The sequence below is a fragment of the Microcaecilia unicolor genome, chromosome 1 (assembly GCF_901765095.1).
Source record: "Microcaecilia unicolor chromosome 1, aMicUni1.1, whole genome shotgun sequence".
NCBI classification, from domain to species: domain Eukaryota; kingdom Metazoa; phylum Chordata; class Amphibia; order Gymnophiona; family Siphonopidae; genus Microcaecilia; species Microcaecilia unicolor.
The window spans coordinates 652,185,270-652,204,804 of record NC_044031.1 but is presented as its reverse complement, the minus strand read 5'-3'; the positions used below and the strand labels follow the sequence as shown (position 1 = coordinate 652,204,804).

At 50.1% G+C, this 19,535-nt stretch overlaps 1 protein-coding gene across 1 annotated transcript in view; it reads right to left on the bottom strand.

Moving 5' to 3' along the window:
• LOC115460575 (glutathione S-transferase P-like) overlaps window positions 1-19,535 on the bottom strand; it is a 38,043-nt gene that overhangs the window by 1,328 nt on the left and 17,180 nt on the right. Inside the window, exon 6 of the mRNA XM_030190345.1 lies at window positions 17,074-17,181. Coding sequence (XP_030046205.1) covers window positions 17,074-17,181 — 108 coding nt within the window. The remainder of the gene's footprint in view (window positions 1-17,073; window positions 17,182-19,535) is intronic.

Below are 19,535 nucleotides of genomic sequence, written 5' to 3'. Positions count from 1 at the left end.
CTTATAGAATACTAGTAAAAAACGCCTGTTTCTGACACAAATGAAACGGGCGTTAGCAAGGTTTTCCTCGGAGTGTGTATGTTTGAGAGAGTGTGTGTGAGAGTGACTGTGAGAGAGAGAGTGAGTGAATGTACGAGTGTGTGTGTGTGACAGAGAGAGAGAGTGAGACTGGGTGCGAGTGTGTCTGTGAGAGAGAGAGTGTGTGTGTGAGAATGAGAGTGTGTGCCATGGGCCCTCCCCTCCCTCCCTCCGAGTTCCAGGGTCCCCCTCCCTCCCTCCGAGTTCCACGGTCGTCCCTCCCTCTCAGTTCCAGGTTCCCCCCTCCCGAGTTTCAGGTTCCCCCTCCCTCCCTCCGAGTTCCAGGGTCGTTCCCCCTCCCTCCCTCCGAGTTCCAGGGTCATCCCTCCCTCTCAGTTCCAGGTTCCCCCCTCCCGAGTTTCAGGTTCCCCCCTCCCTCTGAGTTCCAGGGTCGTCCCTCCCTCCATCCCTCCGAGTTCCAGGATCGTCCGTCCCCTCCCTCCCTCTGAGTTCCAGGGTCGTCGTCCCCCTCCCTCCAAGTTCCAGGGTCGTCGTCCCCTCCCTCCCTCCCTCCGAGTTCCAGGGTCATCCCCTACTTCCGAGTTCCAGGGTTATCCGTCCCCTCCCTATGAGTTCCAGGGTCGTCCCCTACCTCCCTCCAAGTTCCAGGGTCGTCCTCCCCCTCCCTCCGAGCTCCAGGGTCAACCCTTCCCTTCCTCCCTCCCTCCGAGTTCCAGGGTCATTCCCTCCCTCCTCCCAGGGTCATCCCCCCTCCCTCCGAGTTCCAGGGTCGTCGTCCCCCTCCCTCCCTCCGAGTTCCAGGGTTGTCCCCTCCCTCCCTCCCTCCGAGTTCCAGGGTCGTCCCCTCCCTCCTTCCCTCCGAGTTCCAGGGTCGTTCCAGGGTTGTTCCCTCCCTCCCTCCGAATTCCAGGGTCGTCCTCTCCCTATGAGTTCCAGGGGACCGAGTTTCAGGTTCCCCCCTCCCTCCCTCCTTGTGGAAACAGGAAATGAGGGCGGGACCAGAGCTGAGAGAGAAAGGGCCGAGCCTGCACACCTTTTACCGCTGCTGCCGGCCGCTTTAAACCCAACTTGGTAAGTGAAGATGATTTTTAAAATTCGGAGGGAGGGAGCCTGGAACTGGAAGGGAGGGACGACAACACCCTCATGTGTGTGATGTCACGTTCCTTTGCCTGGAAACTCTGCAGCGTTCCCTTCCAGTGATTGGTCACTGCTGCTTGTGACGAACCAGGAAGCAAGCAAACGTCAGGACAGGAGATGGATACAGCAGGCAGCACGAACCCTTCAAACCCTTCACTGCCATGGAGTCAGCTTCAGAACGTTGGAGGTGCTTTTTAATATAGTAGATGCTTAGGCAGAAATGTTTACCATGAGCATTTTTCAGGTGCCATAAATAGAATCTGCAGGGCCGTGCCGATGCGGTAAGCGAGGTAAGCGCCGCAGGGGGGCGCCCACCTCTGGAGGGCGCCACCGCGGTGCTTACCCTCGCCCCGCGCCCCCGAGGACTTTAAATTACCTCGGTCGCAGGCTGCAGCAGTGTCGGTGAAAGCGCTGCCGACGTCTCCATTCCCTTGCACTCATTGGTTCCCTCAGTGTCCCGCCTTCTTCTGACGTCAGAAGAAGGCGGACACTGAGGAAACCAAGAGCGCGGTGGGGGCGGTCCGCCCCGGGTGTCAGCGGGTGGGGGGTGCTCCGCTCCCGCTGCTCCCACCCTACCTTCTTTTAAAAAAGAAATCCGTAAAGCGGCGTGGCAGGCAGCGCAGCTTCGCGTCTGCCCTGCTTGTAAAACAAGTAGATCTCCTCGTCGGGCCTTCGCTCACTGGGTCCCGCCCTCCTCTGAGGTAACTTCCTATTTCCTCGAGGGCGGGACCCAGTGAGCGAAGGCCCGACGAGGAGATCTACTTGTTTTACAAGCAGGGCAGACGCGAAGCTGCGCTGCCTGCCACGCCGCTTTACTGATTTCTTTTTTAAAAGAAGGTAGGGTGGGAGCAGCGGGAGCGGAGCACCCCCCCCCCCACCCGCTGTCATCTCGACGGAGCTGGTAGTCGGGTCGGATCAGGGGTGCCCAGATGGCAGAAGGGGATGGGGAGGGGAGCCCAGATGACAGAAGGGGATGGGGAGGGGAGCCCAGATGACAGAAGGGGATGGGGTGGGGTGCCCAGATGACAGAAGGGGATGGGGTGGCGAGCCCAGATGGGAGAAGGGGATGGGATGGGGTGCCCAGATGGGGAGGGGAGCCCAGATGACAGAAGGGGATGGGAGCCCAGATGGCAGAAGGGGATGGGGTGGGGAGCCCAGATGACAGAAGGGGATGGGGTGCCCAGATGACAGAAGGGGATGGGGTGGGGAGCCCAGATGGGAGAAGGGGATGGGATGGGCTGCCCAGATGGGGAGGGGAGCCCAGATGACAGAAGCGGATGGGAGCCCAGATGGGAGAAGGGGATGGGGTGGGGTGCCCAGATGACAGAAGGGGATGGGGAGGGGAGCCCAGATGACAGATGGGGAGGGAGCCCAGATGGCAGAAGGGGATGGGGTGGGGTGCCCAGATGACAGAAGGGGATGGGAACCCAGATGACAGATGGGGAGGGGAGCCCAGATGGCAGAAGGGGATGGGGTGGGGTGCCCAGATGACAGAAGGGGATGGGGTGGGGAGCCCAGATGGCAGAAGGGGATGGGGTGGCCAGATGGGAGAAGGGGTTGGGGTGCCCAGGTGGGAGAAGGGGATGGGGAGGGGAGCCCAGATGGGGTCTGGGGCTGAAAGGGGAGGCCCTAATGCAAGGCATGTGGATGAAGGGAGCTGGAACTGGGGGCTGAAAAGGAGGGTAGGTGGGATAAGGGGGCTAGTACTGGGACTGGGGGCTGAAAAGGGACAAGAACTGAAACTGTGGGGACTGGGGGCTGAAAAGAAGACAGGGAGAAGTGGCTGGGGCTGAAGCTCAGGACTAGTGAGAGAAAAGGGCTGGGTTTGAAACTGGGGGCTGAAAAGGGGACAGGGAGAAGTGGCTGGGGGCCGAAGCTCAAGACTGGTGGGAGAAAAGGGCTAGGGCTGAAACTGGGGACTGGTGGGATAGTAGGGCTGGAACTGGGGGCTGAAAAAAAGGGGCAGAGAGAGGGGACAGATCCTAGATGGAAGGGGGAGTGAGAGGGAGGGCAGACCCTAGATGGATGGGAGAGGGAGGGCAAATGGTGGATTGAGCGGACAGAGAGAAAGGGCAGACAGTGGATGGAAGCAATAGAAAGGGCAGACAGTGAATGGAAGGGGGAGAGAGAGGGCAGACAGGGGCAGATGGTGGATGGAAGGGGCAGAGATAGAGGGCAGATGTAGATGGAAGGGGCAGGGAGAGAGGGCAGACATTGGATGAAGGGGACAGCAGAGAGGGCAGACACTGGATGGCAGAGAGAGAACAAAGACAGATGCTGGATGGAAGGAAGGAAGACAGTGAAAAGAAGATGAGGAAAGCAGAAACCAGAGACAACAAACTGTAAATAAAATATTTACTTTTATTTTTTTGCTTTAGGATATAGTAGTATTGTAGCTGTGTTAATAAATGTTTATAATAGGTAATCTTTTTATTGGACTAATTTTAATACATTTTGACTAACTTTCGGAGAACAAAACCCCCTTCCTCAGGTCAGGATAGGATACTGTAACAGCACTATACTGTATTGACCTGAGGAAGGATGTTTTGGCCTCTGAAAGCTAAATGTATTAGTCCAATAAAATGGTATTATTTTATTTTCTATATTTGTTTTATTTCTATTTGTTAATTTGTAAAGTGGTGATTGGTTCTTGTTAGTTTTTTTCAAATTTACATCTGCAGTCTTTATATTTTGCACAGTACTAGGGGACATTTTCTGTTTCTGTGGTGTTGCATTGTATGCAGAGTCTGGCATCTTGGGGGTTCAGTTTAATTTTTGTCTAGCGTTTGGAATATGTCCACTTTGAGAATTTACATCTGCTATCTTATTTTGCAATGTATAGCAATTTGTTTCTAAGAATATTGCTGACAATTCCTGTCAGTGTGGCAAGTGGTGAGCGATCATTTTCACCGGGGGGGGGGGGGGGGGGGGGGCATGATTATTTTCACGGGGGGGGGGGGGGGGTAGGGGCGCCAACTGATAGTCTGCAGGGGGGCGCCAGAGACCCTAGGCACGGCCCTGAGAATCTGACCCTTAACCTTACTCAATGGCTGATGTAAATGCTTACACCTAACTGATGGTAGTTTTTTTTTGTTACATTTGTACCCCGCACTTTCCCACTCATGGCAGGCTCAATGTGGCTTACATGGGACAATGGAGGGTTAAGTGACTTGCCCAGAGTCACAAGGAGCTGCCTGTGCCTGAAGTTGGAATCGAACTCAGTTCCTCAGGACCAAAGTCCACCACCCTAACCACTAGGCCATAAGCACATATACCGGGATTTTATATATCGTGTGGAGATTTCCATGTGGAAATCGAAGCATATTCCATAACAATGCACATAAGCTAATTATCAGTGTTGATAATTGGATGTTAACAACCCATTATCAGCACTAATTGACATTAATTAGAATTTACTTGCAGAACTGTCTAAGCATATTCTGCAACAAGGTGCGCAAAAAGTTTAAGTCATGTAGTTGAAATGGGGGTGTGGACAGGTCGTGGGTGTTTCTAAAATCTATACGCGTTGTTATAGAATACACCCGGTCCGCACATAATTTAGGCAATTGGGATTTACACCAAGTTTTACTTGGCGTAATTGCCCACGACTAAATTTAGTCATGCGGAGCAGCACTTGGCATATTCTATATACTGCATTGAGATTTAAGCTTATTCTATAAAGTATTCCTAAATTAAGGCGCACTTTATAGAATACGCATAGGTGAATTTAATTTCGAAGTATAGAGCTGCACGGGAACGGGGTTCGCGGGAATCCCGTGGAACCCGTGGGATTCCTGCGGGGACGGAGGTAGTTCCTGCGGGGTTCCCGCGGGGATGGAAGCAGTTCTGCGGGGTTCCCGTGGGGACGGAGGCAGTTCCTGCGGGGTTCCTGCGGGGATGGAAGCAGTTCTGCGGTCTTCTCGTAGAAGTGTAAGAAGCACCTGCACCAGCCTCTCATCTACCGAATGCCAACTTTGAGTGCTGTCTTCTCCTCCTCTTCTTCTTCCTTGCTTTAACAGCACAAATGTGGAAAGTCTTCCATTAAGGAGGTGGTAGAGTCACAAATGATGACGGAATTCAAAAAGGCGTGGGATGAACACAGAGGATCTCTAATTAGAAAATGGAAGTTATATAAAACCTAACCTTAAATGGCTGCATGTGTGTGGATGTGTCAAGTGATGCTTAGATGGCGACTCTGGCTGTGATGAACTAGGGCTGATACCTGGCAGACTTGTATGGTCTGTGGCTCATACATGGCAATCTGGTTTAGGATGGGCTGGAAAGGGCTTAGACAGCAACTTCAGTGGCTGGAACATGAGGACAGTGCTGGACAGACTTTTACGGTCTGTGTTCCACAAATGAGAAGACGAATAGACTGGAGTGAGCTTCAACGACAACTCCAGTAGCTGGAACATAAGGATAGGGCCAGATAGACTTCTGTGGTCTTTGTTCCAGAAACACGAAAGAAAGACCATAATCAAGTATATAATATCACACTCGTTGATTTAATGATGAATTGATAATGAGTGTGACTATTGGGCAGAGTGGATGGACCGTTCAGGTCTATTTGTTGTCACTTACTATGTTACTATTAATCCTCTTTGCTCCCAGGCTGGTGCACAGACCTCAGCTCTGACACAGGCACGAGAATCAGATGTCACGTGTCCTACTGGTGCGTGCATGTGGTGACCTCTCAGCACACAGTGCAAGTGAATCGGAGACAAGTCTTACATGTGCGCACCAGAGTGTTCCAACTTCCAACTTCCGTTCCTTCCTTGCCTACAGTGCTGTGGCTCAAATCCAGAGAGAGACTGAGGGAGCTGACTGGAATTTTCTTTTATGTACCATTAAATTCTTGCGGGGACGGGTGGGGATGGGTTGGGATGGGTTAAATTTTTGCGGGGATGGGTGGAGATGGGTAAGATTCCAGCGGGGATGGGAGGGGATGAGTAAGATTTCTGCCCCGTGCAACTCTCTATTTCGAAGGCTGATTTTTTAGGCGTGATATACAGAGAATCTAGTCGATAAACTACTAGAATTCTAGAACCCGTGTGGTTAAATGCTGGGCACACCCCTGACCCGTCCATGCCCCTCCCAGGTCCACGCTCCCCTTTCAGTTGCACACTATGGATTTTGTGCAAAATCAGCACTAATTGGTGTTAATTAGAATATACGCACACTACTCGCTAAGTGCATTCTGTAACATGGTGCATGCAAAATCTAATGTGCACTGCCAAAAAGGGGGCGTGGCCATGGACGTGGAATGGGCGGCATTTACGAGAAGGGTTATAGAATACAGCTGCCCCGTGCCTAACTTAGGCACCCGTATTTACCCCACCCTGTGCCTAACTTAGGCACCCGTATTTACCCCAAGTTTTCCTTGGAGTACATGGATGCACCTAGACTTAGGCGTTGGCATGGCCTGCTAGGTGAATTCTATAAATCCACTAAGGCATATTCTAGAAACCACACCTAGATTAAGCAGAAAACTTGTAGCGCCGATTTTTCAGGCTCCATAAAAAGAATCTAGTCCTGTGTGTGTAACTGGCACTATTCTATAACCTGAGTGCACAGCTTTGAGTGCTAAGCCCAAAACTGTGTGTGAAAGTTTATAAAATTAGAGAGAAGGGAGTAATTCTATTTGTTTCCACAATTTATATACCGCACTATCCTCATTGCCAGGTGGTTCACAGAAATTACAGAAAATATCAACATCACTAAAACAAATTCTTAAATCTTCTCTCTTCCGCCAACAACAATTACTTTATCAGGTCATGGTCTATGCGAGGTTTTGATCCAAAATCTAAGTTTCTACATTAGAAACTTCTCTAAATAAAAATGCCTTTAAATGTTTTCGAAAATGAGCCAGAATCTGCACTGTGTGAATACTGTCCTGAAGCAGGTTCCACAGCTGTGCTCTTTCCACATAAAATATTTTAGCTCTGTATTCATCTAGGCGAATATGTCTAAATGATGGTACATCTAAAAGTAATTTAGTACCTAAGTGGAGTATAGGATGGGGACTATGAATCCTTAAGGAGGTAGACAACACCACAGGAGTCTCATTAGTCACACATTTGTATATGAGTGTCAAAATCTTAAATTGTGTATACCATTTCACTGGTAACCAGTGCAATTTTATCAAAACTGGAGTAATATGATCAAATCTAGAGGTTTTTGGCAGCAATCTGGCTAAAGTATTTTGTGCCGCTTGTACAGATTTTATTATATATCCTGACTGTCCTAACAGCAGCAGTCCCATTAGTGGCTGGGCAAATGCAGGCAGAAGAACTTGTAATGAAACGGGACTTCTTGGCAGATAAATTGGCGAAGCTCCCGAGGAAGCTATAGCAAAATGGCAGTGCTCTGTCGAGTGGGACCAATTAGCCAGATAAGTCTCTATCTTTCAGTCAAGCTATTTGCAGTACATTATAAGCTACTATCAAGATAAAAGCAAAGACAAAATGTTAAAACAAAAAGTCAAGATATATGAATATAAAAAAGTTGTTAAAATAAAATGAATATAGAGGAGGAAGTTTTTTTTAGACCTGTGAAGATATTGCTCAACTGTACAACTGCTTAAATGCAAGTCACTTGATTTCAAGATAGAGATTTATTCATATGGTTGAGCTACTGAGGTCTTTTTCTCCTACCACTTAGTAATTTTTTTAAAATCTCAGACTCTATTTAAGAGTCCTGTATTTGTATAGCATTGATTGAGATTTGTCTCACGTGCGTAGCCAGATTTGGTATTAGTCCTAACAGAAGTACATTACCATAATCAAACAATGGCATTATATAGGCATGAATCACTGTTTTAAACTTGTTCTATAAAGTAGGTGCTAAAATTTGTGCAAACGTCACCTGCAAAAAATGTTTAGAATAGTAGCTTATACGTGGCGTATGGATGCTCATATGCCTACATGGCAGATATGCACCTATGCATTATTCTGTGAGGGGCCCTTTTACTAAGCCGTGGTAAAAAGTGGCCTTCGGCAGTATAGGCGTGTGTATTAGGCATGCGCCAGGATAGTTTTTAACGCATCCGCAAAAAAGGGTTTTTAAAAAATGTGATGGGAAAAGGGCTTGCGGTAAAACTAAAACCAGCACGTGTCTAAAACCGGTTGAGCACTTAACGCCACCCATTGATCTAGCGGTAAGGGCTCCTGTGCTACACACGGGTGACTGGTCAGCACGTGCCAACTGCCGATTACTACCAGAAATGGCGCACGTGGGAAGAAATAAATAATTCATCCAGGCATTACGGGCGTGTGCCAAATCTGAAATTACCACTAGGGAGGGTGTGCTAGCCTGGTGGTAGTCTCATTTGGGCGTAGATCCTACTGCGGCTTAGTAAAAGGGCCCCTCAATGCACATATATCTGTGATAGCATATATTTTAAAGGTGGGTGTGTCAGTGCCAGCGCTACCATTAGGCCAACTGGGGCACGGGTCTCAGGTGGCACTCTTTATGGAGAGGTATCTTGCCACTGCCATCAGCCTGTTTCTTCAGAGGTGGGCTGCAGTAGAGAGAAGAAGCTGATGCCGACAGCAGGGCAGCATATGGGAATTGCTACCAACGATGACTTTTGGAAAACAAAAATGGAAGGTAGACTCAGGGAAGGGGGTTGAGGAAGGAAGGGGGAGATGCTAGACTATGGCTGGGGGGAGGGAGTTGGGAGAGAGAGAGAGAGAGCATGTGAAGGGAGAGATGCTGGATTCGGGAGGGGGGTATGCCAGGGGACCAGGGGTGCCATTTTATCCCTCGCTTCAGGCAGCGGATTGCCTTGGGCTGCTCATGAGGTGTGTACATAGGTGGACTCTGGGCAGACTATTGGTGGAGGCCAATGTTCCCTCTAAGCTGTGTGGGAGTCTTCCAAACACATTCCTGCCACTGGGGGGGGGGGGGGGGGGTGCTACATTATCATGTATTCAGTCACTAGGGACAAGGTAGGTTCCCTGGATTCCTGCAGAGCTTGCCTGTTACTCACTATTGAAAATGTGATAGTGAAACAGCACCCCCTATTGGCAGGAATGTAGGTGGAGGACTCCTGCATGGCTTAGAAGGAACATTGGCGGGGGTGCACATTTATGCACATAACTTACAGAATACTATAAGTTATGTACAACTACTTATACCAGATATATGGCGCTCATAAGTGCTCACATCTATGTGCATACATGCATATATATATATATGGTTATATTAATCCTATATAATAATTCTCACCTGGAACATTCTGAAGCTCACTCTGTGGGAGGGAAACACTGAAGGCTAGGCTGTCAGCAACACTCACTCTCACTCATGCACCACTTACTGTCACTCAGGACCCTTCCTCAGCCACGCCCCTTCCGGACATAATTCTCAACCCCAACGTTCTAAATGAAGCCTCAAAACCCCCTCAAAACCGGAACTGTGAGGCGCCAGAGATATCCTGTTTGCCCATGCCTGGAAACTGGAAGTCAGAACTGTGACATCTCCCCCTCCCCCAAAACCTTGCACTTTTGCCTGTAGTCATAATCGTAATTGAACAAGAGGCAGAGAACAGCAGCACAAGAATTTCTAGAGGAAAAAAAATACAACTTTTTGTTTGCCTACTACCAGTGGCGTAGCCAGACTGCCAATTTTGGGTGGGCCTGAACCCAAAGTGGGTGGGCACAAAATTTTCTCTCTACCCCCCTCCCCCAGCAAAATTTAGTCACACTTTTCAGTGAGCTTTCAGAGGCCAAAACCTCCTGCCTCAGGTCAGTATAATGCTGTTACGGTATCCTCTCCTGACCTAAGGAAGGAAGTATTGGTCTCTGAAACTTTATTAACACAGGTACCATTTTACTTTATCCTAAATTAAAAATAAAATTATTTTCTTTACCTTTGTTGTATGGCCATTTACTTTTTCTCATTGTGTTGCTCCCAGTCTCTAGATTCTGCTTTCCTTCGTCTTTCTCTTGCCAGGGTTTCCTGTCCATTCATCACCTATGGCTTTTCATCTTTTCCTCACCCTTGTTCGCCTCATGCCCCTTCCTCTTATTCTCCAGTCTTTCCCTACTCTGTCCTCTCCCTCTTTCCATCCAGCAGCTCCCCTCTTTCTCTCCCCATCCTTCCAGTGTCTCCCCTCTTTCTTTTACATCCAGCATCTCCTTTTTCTCCCTACCCTTCCATCCAGTGTCTTCCCTCTTTCTCTCCTTATCCTTCCACTCATCTACCCTCTCTCCTGATCCTTCCATCTAGTGTCTCTATCTCCCCTCTCCTTCTATCCAGTGTCTATCTCTCTACCCTTTTCTGTTCAGTCTCCTCCCTCTCTCCACATCCTTCTAGTTTCTCACCTTTCTCTCTGCATCCTTTCATCCATCTCCCCTCTTTCTCTCCCTATCCTCCCATGTCCAGCAGCTCTCTTCCCTCTAGTCCCTTCTTCCTCTTCCTTCCTTGTCCAGCAGCTCTCCAGCCCCTTCCTCCTCTCCCTCCCATGTCCAGCAGCTCTCTCCCTTCCATCCAATCCCCTCCTCCTCTCCATCCCATGTCCAGCAGCTCTCTCCCTTCGCTCTGGTCCCTTCTTCCTCTTCTTCCCTTGTCCAGCAGCTCTCCAGTCCCTTCCTCCTCTCCCTCCCATGTCCAGTAGCTCTCTCCCTTCCCGCCAGTCCCTCCCATGTCCCAGCAGCTCTCCCTTCCCGTCAGTCCCTTCTTCCTCTCACTCCCATGTCCCAGACGCTCTCTCCCTTCCCTCCAGTCCTTCCTCTCCCTCCCATGTCCCAGCAGCTTCTACCTTCCCTCCAGTCCCTTCTTCCTCTCCCTCCCTTGTCCCAGCAGCTTCTCCCTTCCCTCCAGTCCCTTCTTCCTCTCCCTCCCATGTCCCAGCAGCTTCTCCCTTCCCTCCAGTCCCTTCTTCCTCTCCCTCCCATGTCCCAGTAGCTCTCTCTTCCTTCCCTCAAGTCCCTTCCTCCTCTCCCTCCTATGTCCCAGCAGCTCAGCCACTTTCCCTCCAGGCCCACGAATCCACATCCTTCCCGCGCTGTCGCAGCCCTTTTGTCCCACAGAGGCAGCGTTCAGTGTTTCCTTCCTGCTGCCCTGTCTTCTCCCCAGGCTCCGCTGCATCGTCCCTGCAAGTGGAATTGTTTTCCTTTTTGGCCGTCGCGCTGCGCTGCCATACACACAGGCAGCTTCGCTCCTCCCACACCGCGTTCATCTGGCCCTAACAGGAAGTGCATCAGAGAGGGCCAGAATGGACGCAGCGGGGGAGGAGCGAAGCTGCCTGTGTATGGCAGCACAGCGCGACGGCCGAAAAGGAGAAGGATTCCACTTGCAGGGACGATGCAGTGGAGCCTGGGGAGAAGACAGGGCAGGAAGGAAACGCTGAACGCTGCCTCCGCGGGACAAAAGGGCAGCGACAGCGTGCGAAGGATGGGCGGGCCTGGAGGGAAAATGGGTGGGCCTGGGCCCGTCCAGGCCCACCCGTGGCTATGCCCCTGCCTACTACAAAGAGAAGGTTTCAGCTCTTCCTTCGCCAACACACAGCACAGGAAAAGAGACTCAGCAATCCGCTCACACACACACAAAAAAAAAAAACAACAGCTGAGCAGACTGACCTCCTCTCCAACACAGAGCACTAAAAACATCCTCTTCTTTGCAACACATTGACAATTTTGCCTGCAGTCCTAATCGAACAAGAGGCAGAGAAGAGGAGCACAAGAATTTCTACAGAAAAAAAAGGTTTTGTTTGCCTACTACAAAGGGAACGTTTCAGCTCTTCCTTTGCCAACACACAAGAGTCTCAGCAATCAGCTCACAGACACAAGAAAACTTTGACACCGTCAACACTTCGACAATGTAAAAGCGAAACGGCAAAGGGACCTTTTCTTTCACATTCATACATTTGCTTTTCCTGTATGTGCCACATTGCAGCTGCAAGACATCGGCATACATTCACATCTGGGGCTGGGTTTTACTTTTTCTGGGAGACAGGGCCAAAACGACCCTGAAAATGGGGGGGGGGGGGGGGGGAGGAAGGGAGAGATGGGGGGGGGGCAATGACCCTGGGAGGGAGGGAGAGAGAGATGGGGGGGCAACGACCCTGGGAGGGAGGGAGGGGGCCTGACCCTGGATCTTGGAGGGGGGGGGGGCGTGCACACGGACCCTGCAACTGGGAGGGAGGGGTAGAGGGCAGACCCTGGGAGGGAGGGGTAGAGGGCAGACCCTGGAACTGGCAGGGAGGGGGCCGGCCCACTCTCATTCTCACACTAACATTCTCGCACCCAGTCTCACTCTCTCTGTCACACACACACACATTCACTCTCTCTCTATCACACACCCACTTTCACACTACTACTACTACTTAACATTTCTAGAGCACTACTAGGGTTACGCAGCGCTGTACAAATTAATAACTAAGGACGGTCCCTGCTCAGAAGAGCTTACAATCTAAAGGACGAAATGTCAAGTTGGGTAGTCTAGATTTCCTGAGTAGAGGTGTTGTGATTAGGTGCTGAAAGCGACATTGAAGAGGTGGGTTTTGAGCAATGATTTGAAGATGGGTAGGGAGGGGGCCTGGCGTATGGGCTCAGGGAGTTTGTTCCAAGCATGGGGTGAGGCGAGGCAGAAAGGGCGGAGCCTAGAGTTGGCGGTGGTGGAGAAGGGTACTGAAAGGAGGGATTTGTCTTGAGAGCGGAGGTTACGGGTAGGGACGTAAGGGGAGATGAGGGTAGAGAGGTAAGGAGGGGCTGCAGATCGAGTGCATTTGTAGGTTAGTAGGAGAAGCTTGAACTGTATGCGGTATCTGATCAGAAGCCAGTGAAGTGACTTGAGGAGAGGGGTGATATGAGTATATCAGTCAAGGCGGAAGATAAGACGTGCGGCAGAGTTATGGATGGACTGAAGGGGAGATAGGTGGCTAAGTGGGAGGCCGGTGAGGAGTAGGTTGCAGTAGTCAAGGCGAGAGGTAATGAGAGAGTGGATGAGAGTTCGGGTGGTGTGCTCAGAGAGGAAGGGGCAAATTTTGCTAATGTTGTAGAGGAAGAAGCGACAGGTCTTGGCTATCTGCTGGATATGCACAGAGAAGGAGAGGGAGGAGTCGAAGATGACGCCAAGATTGCGGGCAGATGAGACGGGGGTGATGAGGGTGTTATCAACTGAGATAGAGAGTGAAGGGAGAGGAAAAGCGGGTTTGGGTGGGAAAACAATAAGTTCAGTCTTGGCCATGTTCAGTTTCAGGTGGCGGTTGGACATCCAGGCAGCAATGTCGGATAAGCAGGCCGATACTTTGGCCTGGGTTTCCACAGTGATGTCTGGTGTGGAGAGATACAGCTGGGTGTCCTCAGCATAAAGATGATAGTGGAAATCATGAGATGAGATCAGGGAGCCTAAGGAAGAGGTGTAGATTGAGAAAAGGAGGGGCCCAAGGACAGATCCCTGAGGAACTCCAACAGAGAGCGGGATAGGGGAGGAGGACGAACCATGAGAGTGTACTCTGAAGGTACGATGGGAGAGATAAGAGGAGAACCAGGAGAGGACAGAGCCCTGGAACCCAAAGGAGGACAGTGTGTCAAGAAGTAGGTTGTGATTGACAGTGTCAAAAGCGGCGGATAGGTCGAGGAGGATGAGGATGGAGTAGTGACCTTTGGATATGGCGAGGAACAGGTCATTGCAGACTTTAGATAGTGCCGTTTCTGTCGAGTGTAGGGGGCGAAATCCGGATTGAAGCGGATCGAGGATGGCATGAGAGGAGAGAAAATCAATGCAGCGGCTGTGAACGGCGCGTTCAAGTATCTTGGAGAGGAAGGGTAGGAGGGAAATGGGGCAGTAGTTGGAGGGACAGGTAGGGTCAAGAGATGGTTTTTTAAGGAGTGGTGTGACCACAGCATGCTTGAAGGTGTCCGGGACAGTTGCAGTGGAGAGAGAGAGGTTGAGGATATGACAGATGGTGGGGGTGATAGTAGGAGCGATGGTGCTAAGTAGGTTGGTGGGGATGGGGTCTGAGGAACAGGTGGTGGATTTCGAGGAGGAGAGGAGATGGGCGGTTTCCTCTTCGGTGATATCAGGAAAAGAGGAGAAGGAGGCCTGGGTTGGTTGGTTAAGAGAGTGGGTTATAGGATGAAGAGGAGGAGAAGGTTTGGTGGTGAATTCGAGGTTGATCTTCTGGACCTTGTCACGGAAGTAGTCAGCCAGAGATTGAGGAGAGAGTGAGGGGGTGGGGGGGTGGGAGCAGAGGGCACTTTGAGGAGGGAGTTGAGGGTGGCGAAGAGACGACGAGGATTAGAGCTGAGGGAATTAGTCAATTGGGTGTAATAGTCCTGTTTGGCGAGGAATAGGGAGGATTGGAAGGAGGATAGCATGAATTTGAAGTGAATGAAATCAGTATGGGTGCGAGATTTCCTCCAGAGGCGTTCAGCTGAACGGGCGCAGGAGCGAAGGTATTGGGTGCAAGGGGTCAGACAGGGCTGGGGATTGGTACGCCTTGTGGGAAGGTGGACGGTGGGGAGATGGACGGTGCAAGGGTGTCTAGAGCAGAGGAGAGAATGGCATTGTAAGTGGAGACAGCTTTGTCAACAGATTCAGCGGACATGATGGAAGGGAGGAGATCAGAGATACTAGAGGATAAGGTGAGGGGGTCAACAGCCTGGAGATTTCTGGAAGTAGTATTTAGTGTTGGGCGAGAATGAGGGGGAGGGTGCTGAAGTGTGAATGTGATTAGGTGATGGTCAGAGAGAGGAAGAGCTGATGCACGGAAATTGGAGGGTGAGCAAGTAGAAGAGAGGACGAGATCAAGACAGTGGCCAGATTTGTGAGTAGAGGTGGAGGAGCTCAGTTGGAGGTTGAAGGAGGAGGTAAGAGTGAGGAACTGAGAAACATATGAGTCGGATGGGTTATCAATGTGTATGTTGAAGTCACCAAGAATGAGGGATGGGGATGAGGGCTCAAGAAAAATGGAGAGCCAGGCATCGAAGTCGGTAAGGAAGGAAGGGAGGGACTTATTACGGGGGTGGTAAATGACTGCAACTCTGAGTGGCAGCGGGTGGAATAGACGAATGGAGTGAACTTCAAAGGATGAGAAGCAGTGAGACTGAGGTAGGTGGAGAGGTTGAAAACTGCAGGAGGGCGAAAGTAGTAGCCCGACGCCGCTTCCGCGACCAACTGGGCGGGGTGAATGGGAGAAAAGATAGCCTCCGTGGCATAGGGCCACGATTGAGGCAGAGTCATCAGGGGTGAGCCAGGTTTCAGTTAGGGCGAGCAGTTGAAGGGAATGGGAGATGAAGAGATCGTGGGTGAAGGGAAGTTTGTTGCAGATTGAGCAGGCGTTCCACAGGGCGCACGAGAAGGGGAGGAAGGAGGGGGGGAGGAGGGGAATGGAGATGAGATTGGAGATATCGCGGGAACGTTTGCATAGATGAGATGAGGACGAGGACAGGTGTGGGGGACCTGGGTTGGGATTGATGTCTCCCGCGGATAGCAGGAGAAGGAGCAAGAGAGTGCGGAGAAGGGTGGGTGAGGAAGGGCGACGAAGGCGACGAAGACAGGATGTGCTTAGGAGGAATGGGGAAGGGTTCATGGCAGGAAGGAGGTGTTGAAGGTTGAGAGCTAGGAAGGAGGAGGAGGACAACAGGGATGGTGAGGTGGTGGGGGATAGGGGTAGGTAGGGTACTGCAGTAGTGAGCAGGACGGGAGAGGACATGCATGGGTAGTGAGATCGTGTGGTATACAGCGGTGGGAGGGGGAAAAGATTAGGGAGGGACAGGGCAAGGAGTTGAATGTGAATGGGGGCCATGAGTAGTGACTGAGGTGTTCACAGGGCAGGTAGTTGGGCTGGGAGACAGGCAGGTGAGGGTGAGCAGTCGGGCAGGGAGTGATGAGCTGGTAGGAATAAGGGCTGGGAGGCAGGCAGGTTTCAGGGTGGGCAGTCAGTCAGTCAGGTGATTGGCTAGTCAATCAGTCAGGTGATTGGCTAGTGGGCAGGAGCAGGTGGATTGGGCAGCAGGTTGAGTGGCTAGCAGGCAGGAGCAAGTGGATTGGGCAGCAAGCAGGCAGGAGCAGGTGAGTGCGGTGGAGAGCACAGTAGCAGTACTGGAACAAGCTGGAATGGTATGAAGCAAGAGCTGGCGGACTAGAACAAACTGAAGCAGATGAACTGGAGCAAGCTGGATCAGGCGGGCTGGAACAGGCTGGATCAGGCAGTCTGGAGCAAGCTGGAGCAGAGGCCTGGAGCAGGCGGGCTGGAGCAGAAGGCCTGGAGTAAGCAGGGAGAAGCTGGATCAGGCAGACTGGAACAAGCAGGAAGAAGCCGGATCAGGCGGAAAGGCCATGTTATGGCAGCTGAGAGAGAAAAAGGCTTTTGGAAAAGTTCTATTATTCAGCTGAGTGATGAGCCAGGTGGCAGAGGCATAGCGGCTGGACATCCTCACAGCTTCTGCAGAGATGGATCTGAGTTGCAGTTGAAGAGAAGAAATCACACACACTCTGTTAAACACACACACTCCGAGGAAATCCTTGCTAGCGCCCGTTTCATTTCTGTCAGAAACGGGCCTTTTTCACTAGTGTTCTATAAAAGAAAATAGCCACCTACTTCCTTTACAGGATATGTACTGTATGTAGGCACATTTTATAGAATTACTGCCAATGGATTACCTCATTATCGGCCGAGGACGCCCATCTCTGAAGCACGCCCCAGTCCCGCCTTCGCTACGCTTCCGACACACCCCCGTGAACTTTGGTTGTCCCCACAACGGACTATTTAATTCAAAACTATGTTGCTATTTTTGCCATTTTTAGGTGGAAATCCTTTCAAAAATATACAACTTTGATGGCAGCAAATAGCATGTGAAATACTTTGATCGCACTGCAAGGGCTACCGCCTTGTCCTGCTCTGATTGGGCAGTGCCACATGAGGTTTGCAAGAGGAAGAGTGTGTTTTACCTTGTCTCCTGCGATGAAGCCATTGCCATTAGAATGCTGGGAGAGAAGTTTCTCGAATCGGCTCAGCTGCTTGGGCAGGTCATCAATGTATTTTTGTTTTCCACTATCCTGCGGGGAAAATATTAGAAGTGTTATAGGACTGGTGATTGACAGGATATTTAAAGGAGCGCCCCTCCTCTGCACAGACAAGGCTCTCTAGTTGGGGGGTAACATAGTAACATAGTAGATGACGGCAGAAAAAGACCTGCACGGTCCACCCAGTCTGCCCAACAAGATAAACTCACGTGTCATTTTTTGTGTATACCTTACCTTGATTTGTACCTGTCTTTTTCAGGGCACAGACCGTATAAGTCTGCCCAGCACTATCCCCACCTCCCAACCACCTGCCCCGCCTCCCACCACCGGCTCTGGCACAGACCATATAAGTCTGCCCAGCACTATCCCCACCTCCCACCGCCGGCTAAGCTTCTGGGGATCCCTTCCTTCTGAGGAGGATTCCTTTATGTTTATCCCATGCATGTTTGAATTCCGTTACCGTTTTCCTCTCCACCACCTCCCGCGGGTGGGACAGAAGATGTAGAAAGTCAGTAATAACTAAGCCAGCTTAACTTTTCAGTGTTTTTTCTGAAAGGCAGGCCTGGATTTTAGCATAGGTAAGGTAGACAGCTACCTAATACCAAATTTTGATAAGTCTATTTGCATGCTACCAACTGGGCCTGCTGAAGACTGTCCATTAGAGTAACTTTAATAAAAGTCAGCATAGATAATTGAGCCAGAATATGATTACAGGCCCTGTGGAAGCCTTTTCTTAAAGTTGCTGCTGCTGGTGGTGTCTGGTGCAGACCTCTTAAGGTGAGAGGGGGCATAACCCAATGTCACATGGAAAAAAAGCCAAAGGGAGAATGGAGGCTCTGAGCAGGGGTGATCCAGCAGGAGGAAGAGATAGAAGGAATCTCTGTGTATCCTCTGATGATCAATGAATTCTGAGGGCAACTCTCCACCCAGTGTCTGTGGGCCCTCAAGTCTTAAATCTAGCCCTGCTGGAAGGCCCAAGCCAGGGTCCTTGTACCCAGGCTTTCCTCTGGAGGACAGCCAGTTTCCTCAGGGCCCAATGTTCAAAAAATGCTGAGCTCTTAAATTAGGCTCATAAGTTTGTGCCCTATTTTCAGCTAAATTCTTCTTAGGCACTTAAAAGCTATACTCATAAATTTAGGCCTGTGTTTGCCCAGGTTTGTGAGCATAATTAATGATCCTAGTGCTGAAAATCAGCTGGCGGCGATCGGTGTTTTGCTGACCACCGCTGGTGTTAAACTTAGAAGTTCAATGCTGGGTCATATCCTGGCACCAGCATTGAATTTCTGGAGCCGGCTAACGCATAGTTGGTTAAGTGTGATATTCAGCATTTAACCAGCTATGGGTTACCGCATAAAGATAGAACTGGCTTTTATCAGTCTTATTTATGCGGTTAACCTGACTGGTTAATTGTTGAATATCAGCACATAACTAGCCAAGTGCCAACCTTGTTCCTGGAACGCCCCCAAAATAGCCGGTTTTCAGTTTGATACTGACCAGTTATTTTTAGCATGACTAACCAGTTAATTTCCACTGAAAATTAGTGATTAGGCCTGAACAGGTGATTTAACTGACCAGGAGCTGTTGCTGGCCAGTTAAATTGCTTTGAATATTGACCCCTAAGGCTTCAAAAGATTTTACTAATTTAAAAAAGAAAGAAGGACAATAACTTGTTTGTAGGCCTGAGCATTTCCTTTCCTTTCTAGTGAAATCCAGATGAACAGGGAACTTAAGGGCTATCGTTTGCTTAAGCTGCATGGGAGTCTACTGCCCACACTTTTACGGTTGGGAGGTTTTGCTGCTGTTTTAACAGTTTGAATTGTGTGGGGGTAGGAAATTCCTGCAGAACCTGCTTTCCCCAAGTAATCAGAATCACAAGATTGCAACATCAACCCTGACAGTAAGAACATGTGGCAAACTCACACACAGCTTAGAAGAAACATTCCATAAGGGGTCAGAACAAATTAAACAAGGTCCCTGTATCACAAATTGCTACGCTAATGCACAACATTTGATATACCACCTTTCACACTTGGCAATGAAAACAGTTTACCTAACAAAAAAAAACAAGGAGCATAAGAAAGGAACTGCAATCAATTACTGGAAAGCAGAAATGAGGGAAAGGAAAAGAGGACAGCAAGGGGAGAGAAATGCTACCCATTCGGTTAGCCAGTGCATCAGGAAGACCTAAACACCTGGGAAAAGAGATAAGATTTTAGCAAGGCCCTGAACCTTTAAAAGAATTGTTTGGAGTGGAAAGAGGTGGCAAGAGCATTCCATAATGATGGACCAGTCAAAACGAAAGCTGACTGTTGAGTTGACTCAAAGCGTGAACGAGAGACAGAGGGAATAGTGAGACGATAATCAGCAGCAGAAAACAGAGCCCAAGA